The sequence below is a fragment of the Chinchilla lanigera genome, unplaced genomic scaffold (genome assembly GCF_000276665.1).
Source record: "Chinchilla lanigera isolate Chin_1 unplaced genomic scaffold, ChiLan1.0 scaffold00029, whole genome shotgun sequence".
Lineage (NCBI taxonomy): Eukaryota > Metazoa > Chordata > Mammalia > Rodentia > Chinchillidae > Chinchilla > Chinchilla lanigera.
Genome location: NW_004955430.1, coordinates 4,673,609 through 4,693,802, shown reverse-complemented (window position 1 = coordinate 4,693,802; position 20,194 = coordinate 4,673,609). Strand labels below are relative to the sequence as shown.

Here is a 20,194-nt window from a genome sequence, read left to right as displayed (position 1 = left end):
TATAGGTTATTTTTCACAAATACACATGAATTAATGAAAGAAAACAACTTGAATTTACTAATAGTTTTTACTAGAAACAAATGTTAAAGGTGAATACAACATTCTAAATAAAAAAGAATGCAAAAAAATAGTCAATATAAAACAAGTGAACAGATGTGTAAGTGTCTCTCATGCAAACAAAAACTGGGTGAAATGACACTTGCCCAAGGGACACTCGGAATAGTCAGTGTGTAAACAAATGTGTGGCCATCACATTTTTAAATCCAACAGAGTGTGCTGGGCCTTGGCAAGTACTGACCCTGTGCTTCTCAGAAAAGTCCTTTGACAGAGATGTCCTGACCCCACTGTGACAATGAGAGAGCAAGTGCTCAGAGCAATGGTATCCTGGGCCCAATGTCACAGGGACTGGTGGGATTGTGCCTCAACTTCACCTCTAGCTGAGACAGAAGTTAGTCTTGGGAATCACAGGGCTGCCCTGGCTCTGTGGAGAGAGGGGCGTGTCTCCCTCTGACTAAGGGGGCACAGAAGCAGAGGCTGCACCAATCCTACAACATTCTCTAAGCAGCAAAGTGGGCAAATTGCATCCCCCTCAGCTTCATTTTCCCATGTTCCAACCAGAATAGCCCTTCCTCTCATCTCTATAATTAAAGATGAAAAGTGACCTCTCTTTCCCATATGAAATAAGAATTATCGATAAACAAAAGTACTTTCAGATTGTCCCACCAAGGACAACCACTGTTTACAGATCTTCACTTTTCTGAGTACAGCTGTCTATACCAAGAGTCAATGCAACTGTGTATATATTTCCACAACTGAGTTTGGTTTTCCATTTTTTGTTTCTGGAGAAAGTTAGGCTCAGCAAACAATTGGCGGGTTAACCCCTATTAGTCTATTCTTATTTAATGCATTTGTGAGTAATACAATTAGTTAATTAGCATGAATATGACTATTTACTTATAAATATGTATTCATTGTACAGGATTTGAAAAACACAGGAATAAAGAAAAAATTTCTTATTAAGATATTTTTTCCATTAATAACCACTAATGTCTATTAGTTTCCTTCTAATATCACTCTGCACATCCGTTTACCTATGCACATACACACACACCACAAAAACCACAATACACAAAAGTTACATTCTGAATTTAAATCTAATTTATTTTCTTATACTATTAAACTCTCTTTGACTCATAATTTTTAATGGCTTCCTTACACTTTGTTTTTTGGAACTTCAGGGAATTTTACAATGACTCTCTTATTTCTGAGTATTTTGAATCATCTTGTCCTCATTATAAATAAAATTGCAAGTCATTGGTTAATTTGGGATAGATTCTGCAGAGCAGAATACTGAGTCAAAGCACGCAGGTGTGAAAGCTCATGCCATACACTGGTAATGTTCTTTTGAAGACTTTTACACAAGTCTCATGAATAACTGTAAAAGCTTTAGCAATTTTTTATAATTAAACTGAATCTCTTGCTTTTACCTTGCTTTCTTGATTATAGTAATATATACATGCTTCAAATGTCTACATAAATATGAAAATGGGGAAAGCCCAGAAAGGGACACATATTATGGAAGTGTTCATTTATTTTTTACTTATTCATCTATTTTATTTTTATTTCAAAGAGAAAAAATTAACAAAATGAAAACACTAATTGTTGAATATTAATAAATTCTTTCTTTCCAATAAGAAATGCTAATGGCATCCTGCTTCCAAGCAGAGTTCCCTGTCCCCCACCCTCCCCCACAGGGCTGGGGCTGAAAACCTGTGCTCCGTGCTGTCAAGCGTCTGCCGTCAGAATGCCACGCACTTTGAATCTGAAGGTCTTGTATTCATTTATCTACGATTTCAAGCTCAGGCTAGGACAGAGCCATAGAGAAAGGGTCACCAAAACTTATACTGGTACGAAACTTCATCTCCTTCCTCAACAGCAGGGTAGCTGGTCTGGGCTGCCATAGACACATTCATGTACAATGGTGGAGAACTAAAATTTTCACCAAGTGACTGTCATTATGACTGAGTGATACAGCCTCACTCAGATTTGCAGTTTCTCACACTGGCCTCAGGAAAAGCTGAAATGGCTGGACTTTCTTTGGTATCAATTTCCCTTGCTTACTGACAAAACAGGTGTTTTGTAAATAGCTTAAGATGTAGTCTTGTGGGCAGCTATCATCTTTCAGATTGTGAGTATATTTATCTTAGCCCCAAGTTGGGACTGCATATAAAAGATGCAAGTATGTTTATATAAAATAGTAAAAGACAAGGAAAAAAACAGGTCAATGTTGGAAATAATAATTTCCATGCTAAGCAAGTAGAGATAAAAGCCAATGAGTCATAAACCAGAGCCAAATGTAAATAGTTATCACCTCTGAGTTTTGCACCTCATTTGCATCAATTTAGCTGGTTACACAACTGTAACAAAATACTAAAATCACTAGACCTGCAGCTGTACAAAAGCAGCAGCTTTGCAAACTTTCAATTTTCTATTTTCAGTGATAGTTAATTCAACAGGTCAAAGTATAAAAGTTAAATGAGGCAAAGAATAACAAATGCTGTCCCACAATCGCTAATATCTGATCACACTGAGATAAGAGGTGTCCGAATTCTACTTGTACAAGGTTTTGTCTAAAGAACATGACAAAAACTGGGCGTGGTGGTGCATGGCTCTAATCTCAGCACTCCAGAGGCCAAGGCAGGAGGATTGGTGAGAGTTCCAGGGCAGCCTGGCTTACATAGTGAGTTCAAGGCCAGCCTGAACTGCACAGCAAGACCCTGACTCAAAAAATAAAAACAAATACAATCAAAGCAAGAAAAGGGAAGAAGGAAGAAGGGAGGAAAGAGGAAGAAAGGAACCAATAAAAAAGAAGGGAAAGGAAAGGAGAATTTAGATAAGCTAAATTCTAGTTATTCCTCCCACCAATACATTATAAACAAGGAAATAAAACAAATGACTTTGGAACTCATTTACCCTGGGGTGTCGGGGTATTAATAAAACAGTGCTTCCTGAAAGAAAGACCAGAAATGGACCTCCATTTAATAAGTTAATTTATGCACTCCTGAGTCCTCATACAAGTTAAGCAGCACAGAATATCGCAGCGGGCGTAGAACAACAGATCTTGAACCCTGCTGTGTTTGTTCAAGGAGGCAGGAAACAAAACATGAGGCCGGGCTATTAAACAGGGATCATTTTGCCAGACTGTGCAGCCCTGAATGCATCAACTGCTGTTCCAAACAGGATTAGAGATGTGGTTTGCTTTAACCACGGTTTTGAGAAAAATGTCTATGCCTCCTCAGAATTCTCAGGCTGATGTTAACTAATACAGTCCCAGGAAAGGCACACAGCACCTAGGAAATGGTAGAGAAATCCTCTTTGCAAATTCTAAGGTTGTGTGAAGGCAGCAGAAAGTGGAGGGAAAGGTACCAGTGTCTGGACAAGGTAACCATATAACTGGCCAGGTGTGGATTTCCCCAAAGGGCGTCCTTGACTAAATACTCAAGTTCACTCTACATTGTTAAATCTATATTGATTAAATTAACCTCACAGGGAACAGCTGATGTGTAGTTCCTACAGGCAGAAACTATTTGAATAAAAATGAGTTATTTTGTTCAACAGTGTGACAACCAAACATAGATGCGCCTGTCAGTGGCTGTGTGTCTTTCTGCTATGTTACCCTTGGAAGATGAAATTCCTGAGTTATTTTTGTAGAAGTCAAAAGCTATCATGTAAGAGAAAAAAAGACAAAACTCTCACATAGACTCCTCTTCCTTGAATTCAAGGTCAATCGATCCATGAAGAAAATAGTTCCGTTTCCATAAAAAGAGGGGATTGTGATCACTGGAAGCCATCGGGCCTGGATTGCTGCATGGGTTTTAGCCAGGAATTCAGGACACTGCCTCCATATTTAGTGAAAATATTTAACATCCACCAGTCACACCTGCGCTGTCACCTCCAAAATTATCATAAAGGTGTAGCTGAGATGCTTAGGAAGACCCTAAAAATACTAGAATCATGAAAATCATAATAGTTATAGATAATAGTTATGAATGTCTGCTACACAGAAGATGGATGTCCAAATGGCACATTTTTAGTCGTAGATCAGCCAAGAGATTAAAATAAGCATGTTTACAGAGATACAAATATTTAAAATATTTATAGAGAAAACAGTTGCAGATGATACAAAGACAGATTACAACAAAAAAGGCACAAATGCAGACACCATATGGCCCAATATATGTGCTCATGACCTCATGAGAAAAGTAGGCCAAAGACATAGCTGCTGGGGATGCCTTCCTTTCACCCCCAGAACAAAAAACTCTTGGCTTTAGAAGGAACTCATTAGAATTCTGTCCACAGATGGCTGCAATCTATGGGTAATGTCAAAGGAATTGGGAAAAAAAAATTCTCAAAACAACTGTCCCTGAAACTTTCACTTTTTGAGGGTTTCAAGACCTGTTTCCATTTCTTTATGACTCCATGGAGCAGGTACAGTCAGCTGACGCACGGTCCTAGCGAAACAAAAGGAGCCTCATATCCCTGCTGGGCTCTTCTGTCATCTCTTGAGTATTTGTTAGGTTTGAGTCAGGAACTCAGACACCGGGCAGAGGTCCTAGACCACTATGTCCTACATGACTGCCCTCATGATCTGCTCTGGAACACCGGGGGCCAAGCCACACCAAATGGGCATTGGAACTGTACATTTTGTGAGTGTCTAGCAATGTCAGATTCTGGGATAGAGAAATAACTGTCATGGCAAAACCTGAAATGTGGTTTATCATTCTCATTAAATTTATATGAGCCCTGAAGCTTAGAGACGTTGAACAATTTGCTCATGGTCATGAATGAATGAAGGCTAGGAAGGAATTCATCACATTCCTTCACTCGCCAAGCAGCGAGATAGGACATCTGAGGGAAACCGAGGCTTGTAAGAACTTTGTCCTTCTAACAAAAGCTTCTACACATGTCATACTGGGGAGAGGGAGGAAAGGATAAGGGTAGGGATGTGGACACATCACCAGATGCAGGCTTCAGCCCTGCAGAAGGATGCTTTCCCTCTGCAAATGCCTCTCCTCCACACTTCTCACCCTCTAGTCCAGAGACCTGAGCCTTATACTTCTTCTCCAGAGCTGGATTACCCAGACACTAGTCCCAAAGAGTTCTGAAGCTTCACACAGGGCTTTAAATATTTTTTAAAGGCAAGTGCCATCTCTATTTCAATAGGAAAAGATCATTTGTAGGTATCAGCGGAAAAGAAGGCATAAGTATTTCTACAGAACAAGCCCCTTGAACTGTCTGACCTCTTCTGGAGACAGGGAGAGAGCAAGGGCACCGGTTAAGGAATCTTCCTTAATTCAGAACTTAACAGTGACATTCTCCACTTTACAGGGCATGTCATGTGCATCAGTACATGATGGCAGAAGAAACGAATGTGATGAGGTATGCGCTATTGAATCACACAGCCCAGCAACACTTGTCCTTAACATATTCTGCCTTAGTTTGTTTTGTTTTAAAATTCCATGGCTGGAAGCACCTGCAACTCATGAAGGATCTTCTACAACAGGAACACTTTTGTATATGGATCAGCGGGAATTTGATGAATAAATGCCAGTAAATTAACTCAGGTCCATTTTTGTGCACTGAATTTGTTGAATCTCTTTACAAAAAAAAAAAAAAGAAAAGAAAAGAAAAAGAAAACCTTTCAAATGTAGGCAATGAAGAAGGCATGTCCTATCAAAGACATCGTGCCTTGTAAACAATCTGGATTTCTGACCATATATTTACCCTGGAAGCTGTTGCTATCCTTGAACACTTTTAAGTTTTAATGAAGTGTTCAGTCTTTTTGTGATGGCACTGAAGTGTAATCAAACATTACCAAAAGCCAAGTCACACACTAGCACGTCTTGCCTTGTTTAAATATCTCAAGTATATTTGAGTAATTGTGTAATGATTTCTAGGCCTCTGGTTGTCCATATGGTCTGAACAGACTGTCTTTTGTACAGCAGTTATGCTATCTGTGTCAGTGAGAAGGTACCGAATCATCACTGCTCTGGAATGGAAAGCTTGAGAGGTGCTGCTTACATTTCAGGGCGGCACCATACCTTAACTCTTGAGCTAGTCCACATCTGGCTCCCAGAAATTTCTATGTCCTTCAGAAGGCTTGCTTATGTTTATTAAATATGTGAGAATGATGCAGCGGGCATGGTGTGCCTTTTCTTAACCATAACTGTCCTTAGGATACAATGACTTGACACATGAGGACAACAAAGCAAAGCCATCACTGTAACCACATGGAGTCTTTGTGGACAAAGTACATTCAAGATGGTAGGACCAGATCATCTCTGATCGACATTGAGGACCAGTGAAAGGGTCTGGCCATTGGCAAGAACTCCACTCCCCTTCTCTCTGGATAAGGGTGATAAGATATGCAAAGGGGCTGCTGGCTTGGTAATAAATGGAACCTGGTGGGGAGGTCTTAGAGATCTGGTTTCAAAGCCTAGAATTTGAACTTGGTCACTAGGCCTTCCTTACTAATCCACATTATCTGTCTTCCTGAAAGACTATTCTGGGAAAGGCCTGGAATGTTATGTTCAAAGGAACACTCCAAATTGACTCTTGATCTATGATTACAGAATCCTTAGGAAAACAGTTGGGCATGGACTCGCCCTTGAGTCACTGGCCATGAAAGGATTCTTGTGTGAGACTCATGCGGCAATGGGGTAGTTGACACTGAGTGTGTGGGTCTCTGCGTTCCTGTCCAACTTCAGGTTTCTGAAGGTGTAAGAGGAAAACCATTTCACTGGTCACAAACAGTGTGAAATGCACAACACCATGGAAACATGCATGACTTGTGAGTTCTGGGAATGACTAGATGTGACAGAAAAGAGTTTACCTTTTGAGCCTGAGGGAGCTGAAAAATAAGGGAAAACAAACAGAAAGAAAAGAAAAAAAAATCAATCATTATATAGAAGTCAAGGTTAACTGTAAAACTTCATTTTGCAGCATTGACAAGTACAAAAACCAAAATGAGGAGGAAAAAAGAATGAAATGAAATTAAACCCAAGTATTTTTTTTTTCAAAGTAAAGCTACAGCACTGATCATTTGACCTGCTGTCTGAATTGGTGGTTATCAACACAGTGTGAGTTTTCTTAAGAGGCCCTCTGGGAATCATCATGCCTCATTTGGTAACCACCTGTGAAGCTGAAGGTCCTCAAGTTCTTCTGTCCAGCAGCCCACAGAGCATAGTTCTATGCCTCCATTCCTGCTTCCTGCAGGCCAGCAGTGCTCAGCCAGGGCACAGCTGTCTGAAGGGATTTGAGGTTGTCCTAAACAACCTCAGATTTGGAAGGGAAGCAAAAGAGAGTTGTTGGCCTCTGGTGGGTAGAGGCCAGGAGTGCTGCAAAACACCCTACAGTGCATGGGACAGCTCCACAGCAAAGAATTATTCAGCAAATGTGCCAACAGTGCTGAAGCTAAGAAATCCTGCTGTATATGATGATAAGATCATTACAAAAATGCTGGCGGGGCTGTGGGGAAAAGGGAACCCTTCTCCATTGTTAATGGGAATGTAGACTGATACAACCACTGTGAAAATCAGTGTGGAGATTCCTCAAAACACCAGGATTGGAGGTCCCATTCAACCCAGCTATTCCCCTTCTGGGTATTTTTGTAGAAGAACTGAAAACATCATACCACAGCGATACATGTTTGTCTATGTTTATAGCAGCACTGTTTGTCACAGCTAAATCTTGGAAACAAGCCAAATGCCCATCAACTGAAGAATGGATAAAAAAAGATGTGGTATTTTTATACAATGGAATATTACTCAGCTATAGAAAAAGATAAACTCAAAGCTTTTATAGGTAAATGGATGTGACTAGAGACCATACTCGTAAGTGAAATAAATCAGACCCGCATGTGTATAAACATCATATTGTCTCCCTAGTGTAAAAACCTGAAAGAGTAAATAAAATCCAAAAGGTGTAATAGATATTGTGAAAGGGAAAGAAACCACTCAAAGGGAAAGAACAACTGGGATGAGGGAAAGGAGAAAAGAAGGAAGGGGAAAAAAATATATATATATAGATAGATAGATAGATAGATAGATAGATACACACAAGATAGCTAAGATAATTGTACTACTAATTTCTATTAGTTCATTGAAAGGACTAGTTAGTGCTTATATTGTTTGATCAGTCTTGTATGCCTATATTTGGTAATCTGAACAGCTACTTTGAAGATAACAATATGCAATATAATAACCACCGTTAATTTCCTATCATCTTGTTTTGAAATTTTGTATTGTTTTTATTGTTTTTTCACTCTCGTTAAAATAAAGATATTCTCTATTTTTAAAGTCAATTTTCCATGCTTTGCAGCACATTAACTATCCCCTTTATTGGTGGTTAAAAAGGCCTGAACAGAGGTTTGCACATGTAGAGTAAAGCGGGCGTTCTCCAAACAATGAAAAGATAGTCAATCTATAAAGTAAGACATAACTGCTTTCCCAATGGCGTATGCAAGAAACTGAAATTGATACATATGTACAAAAGATGAGCATTCATGAGACATATTTATCTACTTAGCCCTGCTGAGATATCAGGCTGTGGTTTATTGCCACTGTGTTGTGACTGCCATTATGCATGCAGTGCTTTGTAAAGCGTTTTTCTAATCTAGAATGGAATTAGCATTACCTATGTATTAAATATTCAACCTAGGAATTACATAATTACAAAGACTGAACTTCTCAACATAGAGACGAAATTTTATCAAGTACAAACTTGCCATCAGTCACTGCCTGTAGGTCCTTTGTTTATATTATCCTACTAAATCACAGCAACCCAATGCTAGGTACTCCCATTTCACAGACAAAAAATAGCACTTAGAGTAATTATACGATGTCCCATAGGTAATCAATTGTCCTTCTGGATTGCCTGACCTTACAATGTACAAATTCAACTCAACTCACGTGAATAAAGACCCCAAACACTTGAGAAATGTAGCTACAGACTATTTTTTTTCTTCTTTCTGTAAATATTATAAATGTAGAAGTCCTAAAGGATACAACACAACTAAATCAGATATCTCAGGGTCCCCGTTAGAAAGTTCTGTCTTTCCCACCCTTTACCTTGGGAAGAGCACTCTTTTTCATCTGTACCAAGATCAGAGCCCCTGTAAACTTACCCAGGTCCCCGCCCTGGAAAGGGAGCCCAGCAGGGGGTCAAAGGGGTAAACCAAAGAAAGAAAATGTCCTGGGTTTCAGAGATGTCCCCAAAGTGCCACTGAGAATGTCCATGAAGAGCAGATCCTGACCCTCTCAACACTCCACTTTTGACACTTTCATCCCAAACAGCCTCCCTGTGTCAGAAGACAGGAACATAAATGTTTTTGCGATGTTTTTTCTTCTCCTAGTCATGGCTACAACTATTCAGAAAGGAAGTTCACACATTTCTCCAGGGCTTTGTGGGAGTTCAAGAAAAATGTATCAAGAAGGGAAAACTGAGCCTAAAATGAGGAATCCCTTGGAGAGAAGCTTCTGAAATATTAAACATCTTTCACACAACAGAAATGTTGGACACAGGAGCACTGTGGCATGAAAAATGTATGTTTCCTTAGGAAAACATGCGTGTTGAGACACAGTTATGTCATATGAACTACACAGCGAGTTGTGACAATTATAAATTTTATGAATTACAAAATAAACATCAAAGTTATATCCCATACCAACTGCCAGACTCTACAGGCCTCAGATAGCACACTGAGACAGACACTTTGCAGGCCTCAGATAGACACTGTCTCTGTCTGTGTCTCTGTCTCTTTGTCTCTGCCTCTCTATTTGTCTCTATTTGTCTCTGTCTCTGCCTCTCTCTTTTTCTCTCTGTCTCCCTCCTACCCTGTCTCCTTCTCTCTCTCTCAAGTTTTATCTTGGTTAAGCAGGAAACAAGACACAAAAAGACTTACCCGTTTAAGCACATGAGAAGAAATCCTGGGAAGGAAAATGAGAGACTAGGCCTTGTGGTGATGTCCTCAGTTTAAGACTAGCCTCAAACTCTCCACAAAACATGTACTTTCCCCAAGAAGTCACTCATGATAACAAAGAGGAACTTTCCTATTGGAGCTTTGAATAATGTAAATTATAGCTTGCAATGCCCTAAACAGGTTGGTCCTTGAGAAGGAGCCTCAGAATAGAACATAACAAATTTAGAGCAGATCATCTGCAGCCACAGATGCTACTGCTTGGGAGTCGGTTCCTCTGCCACTGAATTCACCTAACATCCACAAATGGTGGGCAGACCCTGGAAATGGAAGACAGACTAGCCAGACACTCAGCTCACTGGACCTCCCTTGGTCTGGGGCTGGCATCCTGGAGCATGTGCCTCTAACCTTTGGCCAGGGTGCTCATCTGTGAACAGGAAGAGTGGGTGAGGGCTGGAGGCTGGGTCACAACTTATCTGACCAATGGGCTTTGACTCAGGACCAACTCTGATTGGTGATGGCTGTCTTCAGGGAGTGCTGGGGACCCTGAAGCTGGGCCTGAGTTTCACTGCAAAGAATACTGCAGCCACTTAGCATCACTTGTTGTGGGCAAAGAAACAAGAAATGGTGAAACATAGCTCTGCATACGAGCTCTTGAGATGTTATTGCATTTTTCTTTGTAGTTCTGAAAATATCTGTAATTGCCACATAGTTTGTTTAACATCTCTGTCCCTTGCCAGGTCACAAACTCTATGAGAGTAGAGAAGCTGTGTACTCTGTAGGTGTATCTGACATTCTTGAACCTAGGACTGGTACCGTCCTTGTTAATCAGGTACCTTGCTAGGAAGGTATAGCTGGGGTTGATGCAAGGAAAGATAAATGGAGTAACTATCTTGAATCTGTAGCAAACCACCCCCTCCAGTGCTAATAACCCAACCTCATTGCTTTCAGCAGAGAAACTTTGCTGGGACAGACATGCAACTCTCAGATTTCCAACTGTTAGACATAGGCTTCTGGATGTGTGAGATTTTCACTGACCCACAGATGTGCATACAGCCAGTGTGGGAACTTCCCATCCACACGGGGTCTGAGTAGAAGTGCTCTTTCTACACAGTAGAGACCTTCTCTTCTAAGCCACTTTGTCAGGCATGGTCAACCGGTGCTGCCTTTCTGGGTCCATGTCACCTACCCAAAGGTCTTGGTTCTTTTAAACGAAATGCCCCGGATTATATGTTCCCACATACAACTGTGTACAGACATTTTTCCAACCGTTTTCCTGAGAAAAGAGTGAAGAAAGACAGCAGCTGTGGTTCACTGTGGACTTGCTCAAACTCCTAGGGAAACTTGGATGTGGATATACTTCCAAGGGCACATCACATCAAAGCACAAGAAGACTGAGACTGCATCATGCAGGAGAGAAGGAAGAAGAGGAAAGGGATAAATACGAGGGAATAGTAATAACAGAAACCATCTCTGCTTATAAACACTCACCATAGACCAGGAAATGCAAGGAAATGTTCAAGTTCAGAGTCACAGTCAAGTCTGTCTTGCCCACATCTGCTCCAACTCCTAAGTCTACATTGCTACTTTTCCTGAAGACCAAGTGATTCAAGCACAAACCCAGGATCCTGAAGGATTTGGAGACTTGGAGGCCATTCTATATGACCACCACCCATCAAAGCAAGGGGACATGAGGAATCCTGGCCTTGCTCCTTATGGGGGGGGTGGCGTTTAATGCAGCCCACCACACTTCTCAGCATGTAGCACATGGTCTGATACAGCATGAACATTTACTGTCTCTCTCCCATCACGGATACCCATGCCTGACCTTGTCCCACTTTAGAACTTGTCTTCATATTCCTCCCTGCTTGCCTGGAAAACACCTCCTTCTCCAATCAGCTTTCACTGTCCCAAAGGACCCTGATCTAACCTCATCGCATGTCCTCCTAACACACCCTACCTCCCATTTATACCACAGTTACTGCCAGTTGCACTAACCGCCATTCTGTCCTTCTGTTTTGGCAACAGAAACCCAACTTTTAGCCCGGCTCAGATAACTGACCCTATTAGAGATATATGTGACTAAATGAATTCAGCTGCAGTCAACAAGATATGTGTGGATATGGTTTGATCAGCTCATGTCCTTAGAAGGACTCCTTCCATCCTGCTGTCAGGAAGGTAGACTTGATGGCTAATACTCTAGAACTCATTCTGGCCTATGAGGAAATAAGATGGAAAGCATGCAGTAGGATGTTGAGGGCAGCAGTGATGACAGTTCGTTCTAATGGCTGTGATATGCTGCCCACCATTCGAAATGTCTTACCTATATAAAGTTACTGAAAACCTATTAGTCTTATTAGGCAAACTCCATGATGACTCCAGTTTTGTAGATAATGACGTTATAAGATCACACAGGCAGACAGCAGCAAAGCCAGGTTTTGAGCAGGCCAGTGGCTTGGCTACTGAGATCTGGCTAACAGCTGATGGGAACCTGGACCAGCGGGGTAGAGTTGGCCAGCAGGAGTCTGTTCCTAGTTGGATTTGAGAATAGAGACAATGGGCTGAATACTGATACGACAAGAGACACATCATGAGGCTTTTGGCCCAGCTAAACGGAAACAAAAAACTGCCATTTACAGAGAAGGTGACTATGGGAAAAGTGTATTTGAGGAAAAGCTCCCAAAGTTCAGTTGTATCTAACATTGGCACAGAAGTGTAAAGTCCCTGTAGGTTTGCTGGCATGGTAGAAATTAGGCAGCTGGACATACGGAGCTTGGGTTAAAGGAAGAGGCCTGACTTGGTCATGGTCAACATGGACAAGGATGAGGTCATCTGACGGATGAGGGCGGGAAGAAGAGTGCTTGTCTCAGGAGTGAACCGTGTGGCTGTTCTCCAGTCAGAGGGCTGTGTGATGCCAGAAGCCAGGGAAGGAGGGACAGCTGAGCCAGCAGGAGGTCCCAGTACAACGAGTCCCAGACGCTGTGATAACAAAGGTGTTTCAAAAAGACAGTTCCTGACCAGGGATGGGCAGGCTTTTCCTCTAGCTCTCCTCTTTCACTTTATTTCTCTCTCAGAGCTGCACACAGAGCCACAGGGGTGACTGAGGGGACATCCGCTCCTCTAGTTCAATGACATTCCAGAGTTGAGGGGACTCCTTTTCAAATACTCCAATTAAAGATCTATTGATCAAAACAACACATTTCATCATGAAATATGTAAAGACCAAGTGGGAAACAAAGCATTTTTCCTGCCAAATGTGTAAAACAAAAATAAAAAGCCTGGCCTACATATGCTTATTCCATTTGTAGGACTGGCCCTCTGCCTTGGGCTTATGAATGAATGAGAAATTCTTGCTTGCTACAAAGGTTTCTCATGTTCATTTTGGTTACTTACAGATGCCCATATTTATAATGTTCCATTCTTCTTCGTTATATTCTTCTTCTTCCTCTGTACCAGAGAGGGAGAGCTATGGACTAGCTAAACTCTAACTCATGTTAACTAGGAGACAATCTCAGAGGAGCTGAGATTTGGGAGTGCCAAGTCACTAGTGCTGGTCATCTGATCCCCACCCCCCACCCGTATCCCCAATCACTGCATTACACTGCATCCAGAGTGATCTAAAAGTACCAGTCTGCTATTCAGGCTATTATTCAAACCCCGCTCACATCACAGACTTTCTATGGTTCTTTTCTTTGACTGGATGGTGCTCTGACCTGCACCAATATCAGTCCCCAGTCTCTGCCTCATGGGCAGATACAGGCTCTGATAATACCTCTTCTGATAGGAGCCCTCATCTGTACCATGAGTGTCTTTCTCTGACATCAACTTGCTTACTCTGCCTTACATGTACCGCATTTTGAAGGCTTCCTGTTTTCTTGCTTAGTTCTTACCTCTACATAAAGATTCAAGGCACATACAGGGGCCATATCTAACACAGCACCAGGGACTACATCTGTGCCTGGCTCTGGGTAATATTACAGGGCAGATCTCTCACAGTGGAAGGGAAAAAGGAAAAAGAAGGAATGACAAAAGGAGAAAAGGAAGGAAGAAGAAAAGTAGGAAGAAAACTGAAGGATGGAAAGAGGGGAGGAAGGAAGGAAGGAAAGAAGGAAGGAAAAAAGGAAGGAAGGGAGGAAAAAAGGAGATAGGGAGGCAAAAAGAACAGGAAGAAGGGAAGCAAGAAGCAAGCAAGCAAGGAGGGAGGCCTTAGAGTCTTACAAACCACGTTTGTCACACCTTTACCAATTACATCCAAGAGGCCCTGGACAACAATATGTCATCTATGAGCTCTGGATGTCTCCTCTGTAGTAGTATAACAACAAAACCATTTCATGGGATTAATATGAGGACTAAATGCAACTGGTTTCTGTTTTTACCCCCTGACCTTGTAATTGTCAAAGTTTTCAGGGTTGGCTACAACCTGATAGTGTGTGAGAAGTGACAGTAATAACTCACTGCCTCAGATGACCCCATACACCTGGTATCTACGGAACCCCCGGATGGTCACCACTTCTTGAGCCTGAATTGTGTAAGGCAACAGTAATGCCTGTATAGTGTCTGTTAGACAGAGTGTGACTTACAGTGAACATAACTCTCTATGCTCATTGTCTAACGTCCTTCTTTTGTGGTCTCCCCATGCAATGAGTCAGAGTCCAATCCTCAGGATGGGGACAATGACCAGAACCAGGCCAATCAACTCAACACTTTCCCTGGATACAGCAACTGGCTCAGGGTAAATATGTGACCTCTCCTTGTACAGTCAGGACTTTTACGGAAAGAACCCAAAATGACTCTGTTTGAGTTCTTCTGGCACTGAGAATCTAAGAGGAGGAACAGATGGAGTGAGACCATCATCTGAGCCTGAAAGTGAGCCCAGAACCCTGAAGGAATGGCAGTGAGACCTACAGAGCTCAGTGCCAATAATGCCACGTGAACCCTGCATCCACCCACGACACTTCGCTTCTGCTGGCTTCCAGCTTCATAAAAGCAGCTGGGCCATCCTGACTGAATTCAGATTTTCTCAGAAAACTAGCTGGCTCTGTCTGGGTACACACCTTGGCAGACCATGACTAGATTTTACTTACATCTACATTAAGAGATTTATCAAAATATTTCCATTAACTGCTCAGCATCAAAAACACTCAGAGGTAATTTCCTCAAAAGATTTCCAATGCTATGCATGAATTTTCTTTACAAGGTCACGGGGGATCCTATTTCTCCAGAAAGTCTGAAACTACTGTGGTCTTTGTGATAATGCAGGGTTCCAGGACACAAAAGGTGCCCCTCTGAACATCGTGCCCCTCAGCACCCCCTGCCTTTCACAGGGGTGTCAGGTGACTCCCTCCTCTTCCCTGTTCTCATTTTCTGCCTCTTTAGATGCGAGTGCCCTGTTACTCATTTTACAGTCCCTGATGGATTGAGGTGACTTCCCCAGGCCCACGGCTACAACTAAGCTCTTGTCATGGGGGTGGTGGTAAAAGGGGAAGGGGAGGTAGAGACAGGTAATATAGTAGAGGAGAAGATAAAAGCAAAAATAGGATTAATACAAGAAAACAAGTATAGCTGACTCTTCTGTTCTAAAATTGTGCAAGTTCTCATCCCAGGTTTCCCCACCCCTCCTCTCCCTCCCTCACCCTCTTCTCCTTTCCTTTCTATCCCTTCTCTTTCCCTTCCTTCCTTTCTCTCTCTCTCTCTTTCTCTTCCTCCCTCCCTCTCTTCCTTCTTTCTTTCCTTCCTTTCTTCCTTCCTTTGTTTCTTGCTTCCTTTCTTTCTTTCTTTCCTGCATATTTGTAAGTCCTTCATACTCTGTTGGAAAAACTCATGGAACCCTTGTTTTCCAAATGTTCTTACTTCATAACTTTGAGTATTATCTTACCAGACCATATACAATTTAATAGTGATATCTCAGTATCTTGTTTGGGATGTAAGTGGAACTTAAACTTCTTTTTTACTAGCATTATGTTTAAAAGAAAGCAAACGATGCACAAAAAGACTCTTTCTGGCTCCAGGCAGGGAACCCTGGTGACCCAGCGAAGCACAAGTGGGGTTAGCAGTGGCACGACACATATGGCTGGACCACCCCAGGTGGGGACTCCCAAGGCCCTGGGCATGGACACACACACCAGCAGTTGAAAGTCAGATGAACCAACAATATAACACCAACCCCAGTCCCCACATCCAGAGACTAAGATCAGCCCTATACCTAGCACAAATCCCACTGCAAAACTGGCTGTAGTACATAACACTCTTCTGAGACCAGACTTGGACCTACCACAGAACCGTGAACACCAGAGGAATTTTACTTTGTTTATTTTTCTATGTTTGTTGGATGGGTTATCCCTTTCCTGTCTGGTTCAGGTCTTTTTTTTTAAATTTAGTTTAATTTGGTCTTGTTTTATTATTTAGGATTATTTCTGTTTTCTGTATTTAGTCTCTTTATTTTCTCTTTTCTCTTTTCTCTTTCTTTAATGACTTAGATTTATTACCTTCCATTTTGCTTTCATCTACTTGTCATCTAACTCTCATCAGATATCTTCCTTGATTTTATGATACTTCCATGTGAATAAACATTGACTCTTCTCTGCCTGGTTCACTTCAGTACTCCTCTGCTTCCTCTTCCATTCTTTCCCTCTTTTGTCCAGTTTACCAAAACTTGGGTGATCATCCTATGCCCTCCAGCCTTTTCCTACTATATAGGACATCATTCATCTCTCTATCATCCCCTCATCCCTCTTAATCCCTCCACACACAACAGGGTAAAATCCCTCCACTGCCTCAGATGACCCCATACACTTTTCCCTATATACAAAGGGAAAATCATTGCATATAGGCTCCTGGTTTATGTTGGACTTGGCTCAAGACTATTGTCATTGTTAGCTGTACTTCTTTAGCCAGGATATCATACCTGCTATAATCAGGTTTTCTCTCCTATATAACAACACTGTGATTTTATGGGATCACTACCATCACCATAATCCAGTACCAAAGGACTGGGTGCTGAGTCAAATAGTTAACAACTTCTCATTATCAAAACATTGAGAAAGTAGGTTCTTTGGATAGACACAAAGACTGAAAACCACCTACATCTAGAAGATATCCTTGTGGAACAGCCATTTCCTAGGGAAGCCTCTGTACTAGGGCTAAAGTTATCTACCATAAGAAACTCATAAGCATCAACACAGAAGAAAAATACAAAAAATAGAAAACAAAAAATGACAAGACACAGAAGCAAACTGCAACCCCACACCTCTGGCCCACCAAGCACAAGCCCAGAGCACAATAAGAAAGAAGAAATCAGAAGCTAGCCATTGGAAGTTTCTGAAATGATAACAACAGAAGTAAGAAAGCAAATGGAAGAGGCTATAGGAAAAATAATCTGTAAGGTGCAAAAATAAATGACAGTCAAAATGAAGGACATTAAAACAGACACAGATAAAAAATAGAGGAACTCAGAAAAACAATAGAAACCATGAAAGCCCAACATAGGAAAGAAATAGAATTCATGAAACAGATACAAACAGAAATTCAGGAGATTAAAAAATTCCATTTAAAGTATACACAACAGATTGAATGAAGGTGAGGATAAATATCAGATCTAGAAGAAAAGATTGTGGCTAGCAACCATTAAAAGAAATCTATTTTAAAAACAGCAAAAGTCCATGAAACATCAATCAGACAGCTACAGGATGAAGCAAAGAAGAACAACATAAGATTGACTGCAGTCAGTGAGAAAGCTGGAGACAGTAAGACATAAACAAAACTCTTCACAGAAATAACAGTAAAAAAACTTCCCAAACGGATGAAGAATTTGACATGCAAATAAATGAAACATATAGAACTTCAAATAGCCATAACCATATTAATGTACCCCAAGGCACATAATAATCAACATTCCAGAAATTCAACACAAGAACAGAATATTAAAAGTGGCTAGAGAAAGGAAACAAATCACCTATAAGAGAAAACTCATCAGAATCACAGCAGACTTCTCAACAAAAAACACTCAAATGAAGGAGAGCTTGGAATGAGGTATTTCAAACCCTAAAAGAAAACAGTCTTCAACCCAGATTGATGTACTCCACAAAACTATCTTTTAAAATCAATGGAGAAATAAGATACTTCCATGACAAAGAACAGTTTAAGAAATTTATGACCACCAAACCAGCTCTACAGAATGCTCTGAAGGATATATTAGAAAGAGATAACAGATACCACAAACACATGAACACCAAGGAAAGAAGCTGCCAGGTAGAGCAAGCAATTAAACACAGGAGAAAGGCAGGGAACAAACAACAGGAAAATAACAGAAAAAGATAAGCCCGTATATATCAATTATAACCGTCCAGGTAAATGGTCTCAACTCACCAATCAAAAGAAGAAGACTGGCAGAATGGTTCAAGAAACAAGATCCAACAATATGCTCCATTCAAGAAATACATATAACCCAAAAAGAAATTCATAGATTAAAAATTAAAAGGATGGAAAACAATTCCTCATGCCACAGGAACCCAGCAAAAACCAGGGGTACTATTTGCAGACAATGTAAACTTTAAGATAAAATTGATCAAAAGAGACAAAGAATGTAACTACATACTTCTTAAAGGGAAACTCCAAGAAGAGATAAGAATCATAAATACATATGTACCAAATACCAGTGCACCCAACTACAAAAAATATTAACAGATATGAAAAACCAAATAAGCACTAACACAATTGTACTGGGAGACCTCAATACTCCACTTTCACAAATAGACAGATCAATTAGACAAAAAAATCAACAAAAATATCAGAATTAAACTAAGCCTGATCAAACAGTCCTGGTAGATGTCTATGGAGTGTTCTATCCCAAAACATCAGAATATACATTCTTCTCAGCTGCACATGGGACATTCTCCAGAATAGATCACATATTAGTGCCCAAAACATGTTTAAGTAAATGCAGAACTGAAAACAATCCATGCATGATATCTGACCATAACTCAATGAAACTGGAAATCAGTGACAAAACAGCTATACAAACTACATAAACACATGGCAATTAAACAACACCATTTTGAACAATTAAAGGGTCACAGATGAAATTAAACAGTATATACAATTACATGATAATGCTGATACAACATACTAGAACTTGTGGGACACAATAAACGTAGTACTATGAGGAAAACTTATAGCGATGAATTCACATCAGGAAAACAGAACAAGCTCAAATAAACAACCTAATGTTGAACCTCAAACTTCTAGAAAAGGAAGAACAAATCAAACCCAAAGCTCACATGAGGGAGGAAATTATAAAGATAAGAGCATTAATTGCATTAATTTATAAAACAACACAAAGAATCACAGAATTTAATGGTGTTTCTTTAAATATAATTGACAAAATATTAGCAAACCTCACGAAAAAGAGGAAAGAAAAAACACAAATTCAAGCAATTAGGAATGAAAGGGGGAAATCACAATGGATCTTACAGAAATCCAGAAGATCATCAATACTTACTGTGAGAACCTATATTCTAATAACATGGAAAACACAGAAGTAATGGACAGATTCCTAGACACAGTCAAATTTCCAAAACTAAATAAAAAATATATAAAAATTCTAAATACCAGATATCAGTCAATGAAATTGAAAATGTAATTAGAAGTTTACCAACAGAGAAAAGCCCAGGCCCTGATAGATTCACTGTTCAATTCTATAAGAAATTTAAAGAATTAATGACACTAATGCTGAAACTCTTTAAGGAAATTGAAAGGGAAGCAATACTTCCAAAATCATTCCTGAAAGCAAATATTACCCTGATTCCAAGACCAGAGAAGAACCCAACCCAAAAAGAAAACTACAGGCCAATCTCCCTAATGGATATAGACACAAAAATCTTCACTAAGATACTAGCAAACAGAATGTAGCAAATCATCAAGAAGATTATACACCATGACCAAGTAGGAGTCTTACCACGCATTCAGGGATAGTTCAATATACGCATATCAATGCATGTAATACACCATATTAATTTTGTGAATAAAACAAAAGACAAAAATCATATGATCATCTCAGTAGATGCAGAAAAAGTATTTGACAAAGTCCAACACACATTCATGATAACAACCCTACAGAAAATTGGAATAGATGAACTTTTCCTCAATCTGATAAAAGCCATCTATAACAAACCAACAGCTAACATCATACTAAATGGTCAAAAACTGAAAGCTTTCACTCTA

The 20,194-nt window shown here is 40.4% G+C and overlaps 1 protein-coding gene across 3 annotated transcripts in view; it reads right to left on the bottom strand.

Moving 5' to 3' along the window:
* Nucleotides 1-20,194, bottom strand: part of Cacna2d3 (calcium channel, voltage-dependent, alpha 2/delta subunit 3) — a gene marked incomplete at its 5' end in the record, with an annotated part of 848,592 nt that overhangs the window by 246,097 nt on the left and 582,301 nt on the right. For 2 of the 3 annotated variants that reach the window (XM_013515709.1, XM_013515711.1), the window contains 1 exon segment: nucleotides 6,893-6,910. In XM_013515709.1, coding sequence (XP_013371163.1) covers nucleotides 6,893-6,910 — 18 coding nt within the window. 3 annotated transcript variants of the gene reach the window in all.